Below are 13,218 nucleotides of genomic sequence, written 5' to 3'. Positions count from 1 at the left end.
TTATCTATTGATTTACCTCTTAAGTTATTTATATCAATTTATGAGGTTAGCCGAGCTCAATACGATAACGGTAAGTTGGTTATCTATTGGTTATTGATCTATTTATTAGTCATTTATCTGTTTATTAGTCTTCTGTGAGTTGTTTATATCAATTTATATGGTTAACGAAGCTAAGTAACTACGTGACAGACTCGTCGGTAAGTGGTTATTTTGTTATAGTTGCTGTTTTTATTTATTTATCTATTAGTCTTTATTTTTTTTTTTACATTTATGAGGTTAGGAAGTCATACGTAAGGTAGTCGTAATGGAAGTAGGGAAGTGTTCATTTACACTTCCTTTTCGGTATACATTGTTACTTAACCAACTTCCACTTACTGGTAAGGTGAAAGTTTGTTCATTTAACCTAATCTTCACTTTCTTCGTTAGGTGAATTAGTTTTCATTTTATTCATATTTATTCTTGTATGGTGGAGCAAGGTCATTACATAATTAACTGTCTATCGGTAGGTGGAATAGCTGTTCATTTAACCACAACTTCCACCTTCTTCGGTAGGTGGAACAGTTGTTCATTTAACCACAACTTCCACCTTCTTCGGTAGGTGGAATACCTGTCCATTTAACCACATCATCCACCTTCTTCGGTAGGTGGAACAGTTGTTCATTTAACCACAACTTCCACCTTCTTTGGTAGGTGGAACAGCTGTTCATTTAACCACAACTTCCACCCTCTTAGGCATGTGGAACAGCTGTTAATTTATTTAACTACATCTTCCACCTTCTTTGGTAGGTGGAATACCTGTCCATTTAACCACATCTTCCACCCTCTTAGGCATGTGGAATAGCTGCTCATTTAACCACATCTTCCACCCTCTTAGGCATGTGGAACAGCTGTTCATTTAACCACATCTTCCACCTTTGGTAGGTGGAACAGCTGTTCATTCAACCACAACTTCCACCTTCTTTGGTAGGTGGAAGAGCTGTTCATTTAACAACTTCCACCTTCTGTGGTAGGTGGAACAGCTGTTCATTTCACTACATCTTCCACCTTCTTTGGTAGGTGGAACAGGTGCACATTTAACCATATCTTCCACCCTCTTTGGTAGGTGGAAGAGCTGTTTATTTAACCACAACTTCCACCTTCTTTGGTTGGTGGAATAGCTGTTCATTTAACCACAACTTCCACCTTCTCTGGTAGGTGGAATAGGTGTTCATTTAACCACAACTTCCACCCTCTTCGTTAGGTGGAACAGCTGTTCATTTAACCACATCTTCCACCCTCTTAGGCATGTGGAACAGCTGTTCATTTAACCACATCTTCCACCTTCTTCCGCAGGTGGAACCGCTGTTCATCTCGCCTCCACCTTTGGCTTCAGCCGGATGCTCCACCTCCTGTTGGTGAACGGAGCCAATGCCGAAGCTGTGAATGGATGTGGTAAGTTGTTATACATGTTTATACATGTTATACATGTTATACATGTTATACATGTGTGGAAATGTATATGAACACCGTGTGATGGTTAGGAATTGTATTGAACATATAGGCATACTCACTCACTCACTCACTCACCAGAATACTCACTCACTCACTCACTCACTCACTCACCAGAATACTCACTCACTCACTCACTCACTCACCAGAATACTCACTCACTCACTCACTCACTCCACCAGAATACTCACTCACTCACTCACTCACTCACCAGAATATACTCACTCACCAGCTCATCACTCACTCACCAGAATACTCACTCACTCACTCACTCACCAGAATACTCACTCACTCACTCACCAGAATACTCACTCACTCACTCACTCACTCCAGATATCACTCACTCACTCACACTCACCATCCAGAATACTCACTCACTCATCACTCACTCACTCACCAGAATACTCACTCACTCACTCACTCACGAATACTCACTCACTCACTCACCAGAATACTCACTCACTCACTCACTCACTCACCAGAATACTCACTCACTCACTCACCAGAATACTCACTCACTCACTCACTCACTCACCAGAATACTCACTCACTCACTCACTCACCAGGAATACTCACTCACTCACTCACTCACTCACTCACCAGAATACTCACTCACTCACTCCTCACCAGAATACTCACTCACTCACTCACACACTCACTCACTCACTCACTCACCGGAATACTCACTCACTCACTCACCAGAATACTCACTCACTCACTCACCAGAATACTCACTCACCAGAATACTCCACTCACTCACTCACTCACCAGAATACTCACTCACTCACTCACTCACTCACTCACCAGAATACTCACTCACTCACTCACCAGAATACTCACTCACTCACTCACTCACTCACAGGAATACTCACTCACTCACTCACTCACTCACTCACCAGAATACTCACTCACTCACTCACCGGAATACACTCACTCACTCACCAGAATACTCACTCACTCACCCTCGCCAGAGGTCTGAATATTCCTATTAACAACCAAATAGGGACTTGTGTTATAGACCCTAAATTACAACCCATATATATATATATATATATGTATATATATATATATATATATATATATATATTATATATATATATATATATATATATATATTATCCCTGGGGATAGGGGAGCAGAATACTTGCCACGTATTCCCTGTGTGTCTCAGAAGGTGACTAAAAGGGGAGGGAGCGGGGGCTGGAAATCCTCCCCTCTCATTATTTTCTTTTAATTTTCCAAAAGAAGGAACAGAGAAGGGGCCAGGTGAGGATATTCCTCAAAGGCCCAGTCCTCTGTTCTTAACGCTACCTCGCTAACGCGGGAAATGGCGAATAGTTTAAAAGAAAAAGATATATTTCTTTTTTTCATACTATTCGCCATTTCCCGCGATAGCGAGGTAGCGTTAAGAACAGAGGACTGGGCCTTTGAGGTAATATCCTCACTTGGCCCCCTTCTCTGTTCCTTCTTTTGGAAAATTAAAAAAAATAAGAGAGGGGAGGATTTCCAGCCCCCGCTCCCTCCCCTTTTAGTCCCTTCTACGACACAGCAGGGAATACGTGGCAAGTATTCTTTCTCCCCTATCCCCAGGGATAATATATATATATATATATATATATATATATATATATATATATATATATATAATATATATATATATATATATATATGCGTGTCTCTCTCACACCGCTTCTTACTTGCTGGTCACTCGTGATTACTTCCTCAGGGCTTATGCCAGTCCACCTCGCTGCTCAGTATGGAGGCCCAAGGATTCTCAGTCTATTGAGACGACATGGCTGTGATCTATCGGCCCAGTCGACTCCCAATCACAACACGCCCCTCCACTGCGCCGCCCACTGTGGTAACTTCGCCACAGTGGCGTGGCTCGTGAACAGTGGAGTTAGTCTCGAAGTGAGGAACAAGTTTGGACGAACGCCACTGGAGAAAGCCGAGGTCTTCCACTACCGGAAGATTGCGAACTTCTTATCTATCAGGCGAAGGGAGGTAAGTAGCTAACTTCTTATCTATCAGGCGAAGGAATGTAAGTTATAATAACCTAACTTCTTATCTGTCAGGCGAAGGGAGGTAAGTTAGCTAACTTCTTATCTATCAGGCGAAGGGAGGTAAGTTATAATATAATAACCTAACTTCTTATCTGTCAGGCGAAGGGAGGTAAGTTAGCTAACTTCTTATCTATCAGGCGAAGGGAGGTAAGTTATAATAACCTAACTTCTTATCTAGTCAGGCGAAGGGAGGTAAGTTAGCTAACTTTATCTATCAGGCGAAGGAATGTAAGTTATAATAAGCTAACTTCTTATCTATCAGGCGAAGGGAGGTAAGTTATAATAAGCTAACTTCTTATCTATCAGGCGAAGGGAGGTAAGTTAGCTAACTTCTTATCTATCAGGCGAAGGGAGGTAAGTTAGCTAACTTCTTATCTATCAGGCGAAGGGAGGTAAGTTAGCTAACTTCTTATCTATCAGGCGAAGGGAGGTAAGTTAGCTAACTTCTTATCTATCAGGCGAAGGAATGTAAGTTATAATAACCTAACTTCTTATCTATCAGGCGAAGGGAGGTAAGTTAGCTAACTTCTTATCTATCAGGCGAAGGGAGGTAAGTTAGCTAACTTCTTATCTATCAGGCGAAGGGAGGTAAGTTAGCTAACTTCTTATCTATCAGGCGAAGGGAGGTAAGTTAGCTAACTTCTTATCTATCAGGCGAAGGGAGGTAAGTTATAGCTAACTTCTTATCTATCAGGCGAAGGGAGGTAAGTTATAATAAGCTAACTTCTTATCTATCAGGCGAAGGGAGGTAAGTTATAATAACCTAACTCTTAAACTTACTTATCTATCAGGCGAAGGGAGGTAAGTTATAATAACCTAACTTCTTATCTATCAGGCGAAGGGATGTAAGTTAGCTAACTTCTTATCTATCAGGCGAAGGCATGTAAGTTATAATAAGCTAACTTCTTATCTATCAGGCGAAGGGATGTAAGTTATAATAACCTAACTTCTTATCTATCAGGCGAAGGGAGGTAAGTTAGCTAACTTCTTATCTATCAGGCGAAGGGAGGTAAGTTATAATAACCTAACTTCTTATCTATCAGGCGAAGGGAGGTAAGTTATAGTTAGCTAACTTCTTATCTATCAGGCGAAGGGAGGTAAGTTATAATAACCTAACTTCGTATCACCTAACTTCGTATCTATCAGGCGAAGGCATGGAAGTTAGCTAACTTCTTATCTATTAGGCGAAGGGAGGTAAGTTATAATGGTTTAATGGGGTTGTTTATCAGTTGTGCAAACAAGAAGTTGTGATCGTATTTGCTCCATGAGTTGGGTAAACCAGTCTGTTTATTTGGTAAACAATCTTGTTTGGTCCCCTTTTTTAAGGTAAACCAGTCTGTTTATTTGGTAAACAATCTTGTTTGGTCCCCTTTTTAAGGTAAACCAGTCTGTTTATTTGGTAAACAATCTTGTTTGGTCCCCCTTTTAAGGTAAACCAGTCTGTTTATTTGGTAAACAATCTTGTTTGGTCCCTTTTTTAAGGTAAACCAGACTGTTTATTTGGTGAACAATCTTGTTTGGTCGCCTTTTTAAGGTAAACCAGTCTGTTTATTTGGTAAACAATCTTGTTTGGTCCCCTTTTTTAAGGTAAACCAGTCTGTTTATTTGATAAACAATCTTGTTTGGTCCCCTTTTTTAGGTAAACCAGTCTATATATTTGGTAAACCATCTTGTTTGGTCCCTTTTTAAGGTAAACCAGTCTGTTTACTTGGTAAACAATCTTGTTTGGTCCCCCTTTTAAGGTAAACCAGTCTTTATTTGGTAAACAGTCTTGTTTGGTCCCCTTTTTAAAGGTAAACCAGTCTGTTTATTTGGTAAACAATCTTGTTTGGTCCCCTTTTTTAAGGTAAACCAGTCTGTTTATTTGGTAAACTTGTTTGGTCCCCTTTTTTAAGGTAAACCAGTCTGTTTATTTGGTAAACAACCTTGTTTGGTCCCCTTTTTAAGGTAAACCAGTCTGTTTATTTGGTAAACAATCTTGTTTGGTCCCCTTTTTTTGGTAAACCAGTCTGTTTATTTGGTAAACAATTTTTTTTGTCCCCTTTTTTTGGTAAACCAGTCTGTTTATTTGGTAAACCATCTTGTTTGGTCCCCTTTTTAAGGTAAACCAGTGTTTACTTGGTAAACAAGGTAAACTAGTCTGTTTACTTGGTAAACAATCTTGTTTGGTCCCCCTTTTAAGGTAAACCAGTCTGTTTAGTCCCCTTTTTCAAAGGTAAACCAGTCTGTTTATTTGGTAAATAATCTTGTTTGGTCCCCTTTTTTAAGGTAAACCAGTCTATTTGGTAAACAATCTTGTTTGGTCCCCTTTTTAAGGTAAACCAGTGTGTTTACTTGGTAAACAATCTTGTTTGGTCCCCCTTTTTAAGGTAAACCAGTCTATTTGGTAAACAATCTTGTTTGGTCCCCTTTTTAAGGTAAACCAGTCTATTTGGTAAACAATCTTGTTTGGTCCCTTTTTTAAAAGGTAAACCAGTCTGTTTTTTAGGTAAACAATCTTGTTTGGTCCCCTTTTTAAAGGTAAACCAGTCAGTTTATTTGGTAAACAATCTTGTTTGGTCCCCTTTTTAAGGTAAACCAGTCTGTTTATTTTGAAAGACGAAGGTAATTTAATTTGTAAATTTAAATTTGGTCGTAAAATTGATTTGGTTTTTTTACATTGTTACTTTTAAGATGAAATGGATTTTGTGAAGTTATATTATCTAATAGATTTAAAACCATGCTGAATATAGGTAAATATATATATTTGTATATTGATTGGCATGTTTTTATATGTTATAGAGTCGAAGATGGAGTGAATAGGGGTAATATATATATATATATATATATATATATATATATATATATATATATATATATATATATATATATATATGGGGTAATGTATATATTTGTATATTAATTGACATGTTTATATATGTGATAGAGTCGAAGATGGAGTGAATAGGGGTAATATATATATTTAGGGGTAATGTATATATATTTGTATATTAATTGGACATGTTTTATATGTGATAGAGTCGAAGATGGAGTGAATAGGGGTAATATATAATATATAGGGGTAATGTATATATTTGTATATTAATTGACATGTTTATATATGTGATAGAGTCGAAGATGGAGTGAATAGGGGTAATATATATATATATATATATATATATATATATATATATATATATATATATATATATTATATATAGGGGTAATGTATATATTTGTATATTAATTGACATGTTTATATATGTGATAGAGTCGAAGATGGAGTGAATAGGGGTAATATATATATTTGTATAGTAATTGACATGTTTATATATGTTATAGAGTCGAAGATGGAGTGAATAGGGGTAATAATATATATATATTATATTATATATATATTATATATATATATTATATATTATATAATATATTTAAATGGACATGTTATATATGTTATAGAGTCGAAGATAGAGTGATAACACGACAATAACAACATAACATATACATTATTTAATAGATTTAAGATGTAATAGGGTAATATATATATTTTAGGGTATGTATATATATTGTATATTAATTGGACATGTTTATATATGTTATAGAGTCGAAGATAGAGTGATAAACACGACAATAACAACATAACATATACATTATTTAATAGATTTAAAGATGCTAAATAGGGGTAATATATATATTTTTAGGGGTAATGTATATATATTTGTATATTAATTGGACATGTTTATATATGTTATAGAGTCGAAGATAGAGTGATAAACACGACAATAACAACATAACATATACATTATTTAATAGATTTGAAGATGCTAAATAGGGGTAATATATATATTTTTAGGGGTAATGTATATATATTTGTATATTAATTGGACATGTTTATATATGTTATAGAGTCGAAGATGGAGTGATAAACACGACACGCCATACACCCAGTGTGAACAGAGGAGGAGGCCACAGGAAATGCTCTCTGAAAATGGTGGAAGGAAGTTCCTGAATGGGAAAAGAAACTTCAGTTCCACACTTTCAGCCATGGGAGGCCAGGAAGTTTCAGGCATGGGCCTGAAAGTTTCAGGAATGGGCCAGGAAGTTTCAGAAATGGGCCAGGAAGTTTCAGGCATGGGCCAGGAAGTTTCAGGCATGGGCCAGGAAGTTTCAGGCATGGGCCAGGAAGTTTCAGGAATGGGCCAGGAAGTTCCAGGAATGGGCCAGGAAGTTTTAGGAATGGGCCAGGAAGTTTCAGAAATGGGCCAGGAAGTTTCAGGCATGGGCCAGGAAGTTTCAGGCATGGGCCAGGAAGTTTCAGGCATGGGCCAGGAAGTTTCAGAAATGGGCCAGGAAGTTCAGGCATGGGCCAGGAAGTTTCAGGCATGGGCCAGGAAGTTTCAGGCATGGGCCAGGAAGTTTCAGGAATGGGCCAGGAAGTTCCAGGAATGGGCCAGGAAGTTTCAGGCATGGGCCAGAAAGTTTCAGGAATGGGCCAGGAAGTTTCAGGCATGGGCCAGGAAGTTTCAGAAATGGGCCAGGAAGTTTCAGGCATGGGCCAGGAAGTTTCAGGAATGGGCCAGGAAGTTTCAGAAATGGGCCAGGAACTGACAGAGTTAGGTCCGTCTGAAGCCTTTCCATTCAGGAGATACCACCTGAAGGATACACCTATATCAAACTTCAGTTCCACAGTTTCAGGCATGGGCCAGGAAGTTTCAAGAATGGTCCAGGAAGTTTCAAAAATAGGCCAGGAAGTTTCAGAAATGGGCCAGCAAGAAGTTCCAAGAATAGGCCAGGAAGTTTCAGGAATGGGCCAGAAAGTTTCAAGAATGGGCCAGGAAGTTTCAGGAATGGGCCAGGAAGTTCCAAGAATGGGCCAGGAAGTTTCAGGAATGGGCCAGGAAGTTTCAGGAATGGGCCAGGAAGTTTCAGGAATGGGCCAGGAAGTTTCAAGAATGGGCCAGGAAGTTCCAAGAATGGGCCAGGAAGTTCCAAAAATGGGCCAGGAAGTTTCAGGAATGGGCCAGGAAGTTTCAGGAATGGGCCAGGAAGTTCCAAGAATGGGCCAGGAGTTCCGAAAATGGGCCAGGAAGTTCCAAGAATGGGCAGAGTTCCAAAGGCCAGAAGTTCCAAAAATGGCCAGGAAGTTCCAGGAGGGCCAGCAGGAAGTTCCAAGAATGGGCCAGCAGAAGTTCAGAATGGGCAGGAGTTCCAAGAATGGGCCCGATTTCAGGAATGGCAGGAAGTTTCAGAATGGCCAGGAAGTTCCAAGAATGGGCCAGGAAGTTCCAAAATGGGCCAGGAAGTTCCAGGAATGGCCAGCAGGAATTCAAAATGGGCCAGCAGAAGTTCAAGATGGGCCAGGAAGTTCAGAATGGGCCAGGAGTTTCAGAAATGGGCCAGGAAGTTCCAAAAATTGGCCAGGAAGTTCCAAGAATGGGCCAGAAGTTTCAGGAATAGGCCAGAAAGTTCCAGGAATGGGCCAGAAACCAATAGAGTTAGGTTTTCTAAATGGAAACCCAGAGTTAGGTTTTCTAAATGGAAACCCAGAGTTAGGTTTGCTAAATGGAAACCCAGAGTTAGGTTTGCTAAATGGAAACCCAGAGTTAGGTTTGCTAAATGGAAACCCAGAGTTAGGTTTGCTAAATGGAAACCCAGAGTTAGGTTTGCTAAATTGAAACCCAGAGTTAGGTTTGCTAAATGGAAACCCATTTCAGGTGGTTTCAGAGAATGGCCACCAAACACGAAATTTATATCCGTTTGAGACCCAACGGGCAGACATACTTCCAACAGAAACCGTTGTGCGAAGTGGAAACCCGCCAGCAACGGTGAATACAACAGATGCAACAGGAAAGCTGTCGCAAACAGGACCCAAGTTCGAGACAGCCCTTCCGTTAACAGAGGCACGTAACTCACAACTGAGAGAAATAGGTTGTAGAAAACGGAGTGAGTTAGTCCAGCTACAATCTACAACCCCAGATGGGGCCCCCCGAAACCCTGGGGGCAGACCCTCTTTCCCCCTCCCCAGAGAGGGCGTTGAGCCTTTCCCCCTCCCCAGAGAGGGCGCTGAGCCTCTCCCCCTCCCCAGAGAGGGCGTTGAGCCTCTCCCCCTCCCCAGAGAGGGCGTTGAGCCTCTCCCCAGAGAGGGCGTTGAGCCCCTCCCCAGAGAGGGCGTTGAGCCTCTCCCCAGAGAGGGCGTTGAGCCTCTCCCCTCCAGAGAGGGCGTTGAGCCTCTCCCCAGAGAGGGCGTTGAGCCCTCCCCAGAGAGGGCGTTGAGCCTCTCCCCAGAGAGGGCGTTGAGCCTCTCTCCCCAGAGAGGGCGTTGAGCCTCTCCCCAGAGAGGGCGTTGAGCCTCTCCCCAGAGAGGGCGTTGAGCCCTCCCCAGAGAGGGCGTTGAGCCTTCCCTCCCCAGAGAGGGCGTTGAGCCTCTCCCCAGAGAGGGCGTTGAGCCCCTCCCCAGAGAGGGCGTTGAGCCCCTCCCCAGAGAGGGCGTTGAGCCTCTCCCCAGAGAGGGCGTTGAGCCCTCCCCAGAGAGGGCGTTGAGCCTCTCCCCAGAGAGGGCGTTGAGCCCTCCCCAGAGGCTTGAGCTCCTCCCCAGAGAGGGCGTTGAGCCTCTCCCCAGAGAGGGCGTTGAGCCCCTCCCCAGAGAGGGCGTTGAGCCTCTCCCCAGAGAGGGCGTTGAGCCCCTCCCCAGAGAGGGCGTTGAGCCCCTCCCCAGAGAGGGCGTTGAGCCTCTCCCCCTCCCCAGAGAGGGCGTTGAGCCTTTCCCCTTCCCCAGAGAGGGCTTTGAGCCTCTCCCCAGAGAGGGCGTTGAGCCTCTCCCCAGAGAGGGCGTTGAGCCCCTCCCCAGAGAGGGCGCTGAGCCTTTCCCCAGAGAGGGCGCTGAGCCCCTCCCCAGAGAGGGCGCTGAGCGTGGACCTTCGCACAGTGTGAGTTTACAACCATCACTTGCTACAACTGAGGCCGTCGCCATGAAGAAGGGGGAACAACCCCCCAAAAAAAACCCCCAACAACCCCCTCAAATTGGCAACACCGCAGGAGCAGCAAGGAGCCAAGTGAAGCGTCCTCCTCGTCCAGTGGTGACACTGTCCAAGTGGGGCCCCATGGACGAGGTGGCGTACAGGGCCCAATGTGGCGGCCGCCTCCACCAGCCAACACGACATGTACAACCCGAAGGTGGAGGAGATGTACAACCCGAAGGTGGAGGAGGAGCTTCTGTGGTACAACCCGAAGGTGGAGGAGGAGCTCCCGTGGTACAACCCGAAGGAGGAGGACATGAACCCGAAAGAGGAGGAGATGAACAACCCGAAGGAGAAGATGAACCCGAAGGAGGAGGAGGAGATGAACAACCCGAAGGAGGAGGAGGACGTGATGAACAACCCGAAGGAGGAGGACATGAATCCGGAGAAGGAGGAGGAGGACATGAAGAAGAAGGAGGAGATGAACAACCCGAAGGAGTAAGAGGTGATGAACCCGAAGGAGGAAGAGATGAACAACCCAAAGGAGGAAGAAGAGATGAACAACCCGGAGTAAGAAGAGATGAACAACCTGAAGGAGGAAGAAGAGATGAACAACCCGAAGGAGTAAGAAGAGATGAACAACCCGAAGGAGGAAGAGATGAACAACCCGAAGGAGGAAGAGATGAACAACCCGAAGGAGGAAGAGATGAACAACCCGAAGGAGGAAGAGATGAACAACCCGAAGGAGTAAGAAGAGATGAACAACCCGAAGGAGTAAGAAGAGATGAACAACCCGAAGGAGGAAGAGATGAACAACCCGAAGGAGGAAGAGATGAACAACCCGAAGGAGGAAGAGGAGATGAACAACCCGAAGGAGGAAGAGAGATGAACAACCCGAAGGAGGAAGAGGAGATGAACAACCCGAAGGAGGAAGAGGAGATGAACAACCCGAAGGAGGAGATGAACAGCCCGAAGGAGGAGAAGAACCCGAAGGAGGAGATGAACAGCCCGAAGGAGGAGAAGAACCCGAAGGAGGAGATGAACAACCACAGATGGTAGAGTCGAAGACAGGAGAACCACAGACAGATGAACCAAAGACCATAGAACCACACTTGCAAGAACCAAACGCAAGCGAACCAATGAATGAAGAACCCAAGACAGAACCACTAACAGAAGACACCGCAACAGAGGAAAGAGTCGTAGAACCACTGGTTCTGATACAGACGGAAGAAGTGCAAACAGAACTGGTGACGCAAGAGGCAAACACGGTAGAACCAGACACAGATACGGTAGAACCAGACATAAACACGGTAGAACCAGACACCAACACGGTAGAACCAGACACCGACACGGTAGAACCAGACACCGACACGGTAGAACCAGACACCAACACGGTAGAACCAGACACCGACACGGTAGAACCAGACACCAACACGGTAGAACCAGACACCGACACGGTAGAACCAGACACAGACACGGTAGAACCAGACACAGAGCGAAGCTCTCAAGAATTGGAGTCCACAGAACTACAGACAGAAGAAGAGACAGGAGAACCAGACCTGTCTAGCTATGAGACAGAGAAGCCAAAGACAGAAGAAAAGACAGGAGAACCAGACCTGTCTAGCTATGAGACAGAGAAGCCAAAGACAGAAGAAGAGACAGGAGAACCAGACCTGTCTAGCTATGAGACAGATAAGCCAAAGACAGAAGAAAAGACAGGAGAACCAGACCTGTCTAGCTATGAGACAGAGAAGCCAAAGACAGAAGAAGAGACAGAAGAACCAGACCTGTCTAGCTATGAGAGAGAGAAGCCAAAGACAGAAGAAAAGACAGGAGAACCAGACCTGTCTATATATGAGACAGAGAAGCCAAAGACAGAAGAAGAGACAGGAGAACCAGACCTGTCTAAATATGAGAGACAGAAGCCAAAGACAGAAGAAAAGCAGAAACGGACAGACGAACGACAGACAGAACCCAAGACAGAAGAGTCAGTGGTAGAGATGATTGTGAAAGAAGAACCAGAGACAGACAGACAGATGAAAGCAGAAGAATCAGAAACAGACAGGCAGATGAAAGAAGAACCAAAGACAGACAAGCGGATGAATGAAGAAGAACCAGAGACAGACAGACATATGAAAGAAGAAGAACCAGAAACAGACAGGCAGATGAAAGAAGAACCAAAGACAGACAAGCGGATGAATGAAGAAGAACCAGAGACAGACAGACATATGAAAGAAGAAGAACCAGAAACAGACAGGCAGATGAAAGAAGAACCAAAGACAGACAAGCGGATGAATGAAGAAGAACCAGAGACAGACAGACATATGAAAGAAGAAGAACCAGAAACAGACAGGCAGATGAAAGAAGAACCAAAGACAGACAAGCGGATGAATGAAGAAGAACCAGAGACAGACAGACATATGAAAGAAGAAGAACCAGAAACAGACAGGCAGATGAAAGAAGAACCAAAGACAGACAAACAGAAGAAAGAACCAAAGACAGACAGACATATGAAAGAAGAAGAACCAGAAACAGACAGGCAGATGAAAGAAGAACCAAAGACAGACAAACAGAAGAAAGAACCAAAGATAGACAAACAGAAGAAAGAACCAAAGACAGACAAACAGAAGAAAGAACCAAAGATAGACAAACAGAAGAAAGAACCAAAGACAGACAAACAGAAGAAAGAACCAAAGACAGACAAACAGAAGAAAGAACTAAGACAGACAAAC

General features: G+C 43.2%; 2 protein-coding genes across 2 annotated transcripts in view; both read left to right on the top strand.

Moving 5' to 3' along the window:
* LOC139762895 (uncharacterized) overlaps window positions 1-12,074 on the top strand; it is a 27,854-nt gene extending 15,780 nt beyond the window's left edge. The window contains exons 4-6 of the mRNA XM_071688131.1: window positions 1,333-1,431; window positions 3,215-3,492; window positions 7,437-12,074. Coding sequence (XP_071544232.1) covers window positions 1,377-1,431; window positions 3,215-3,492; window positions 7,437-8,138 — 1,035 coding nt within the window. The 5' untranslated portion in view covers window positions 1,333-1,376 and the 3' untranslated portion in view covers window positions 8,139-12,074. The remainder of the gene's footprint in view (window positions 1-1,332; window positions 1,432-3,214; window positions 3,493-7,436) is intronic.
* The window catches only part of LOC139762954 (uncharacterized), a 50,698-nt gene continuing 49,018 nt past the window's right edge, over window positions 11,539-13,218 (top strand). Inside the window, 1 exon segment of the mRNA XM_071688279.1 lies at window positions 11,539-13,218. Coding sequence (XP_071544380.1) covers window positions 11,539-13,218 — 1,680 coding nt within the window.

The sequence above is a fragment of the Panulirus ornatus genome, chromosome 45 (genome assembly GCF_036320965.1).
Source record: "Panulirus ornatus isolate Po-2019 chromosome 45, ASM3632096v1, whole genome shotgun sequence".
Taxonomy (NCBI): domain Eukaryota; kingdom Metazoa; phylum Arthropoda; class Malacostraca; order Decapoda; family Palinuridae; genus Panulirus; species Panulirus ornatus.
Note: the sequence above shows the minus strand (reverse complement) of the source record. Positions and strands in the feature narration are given on the sequence as shown.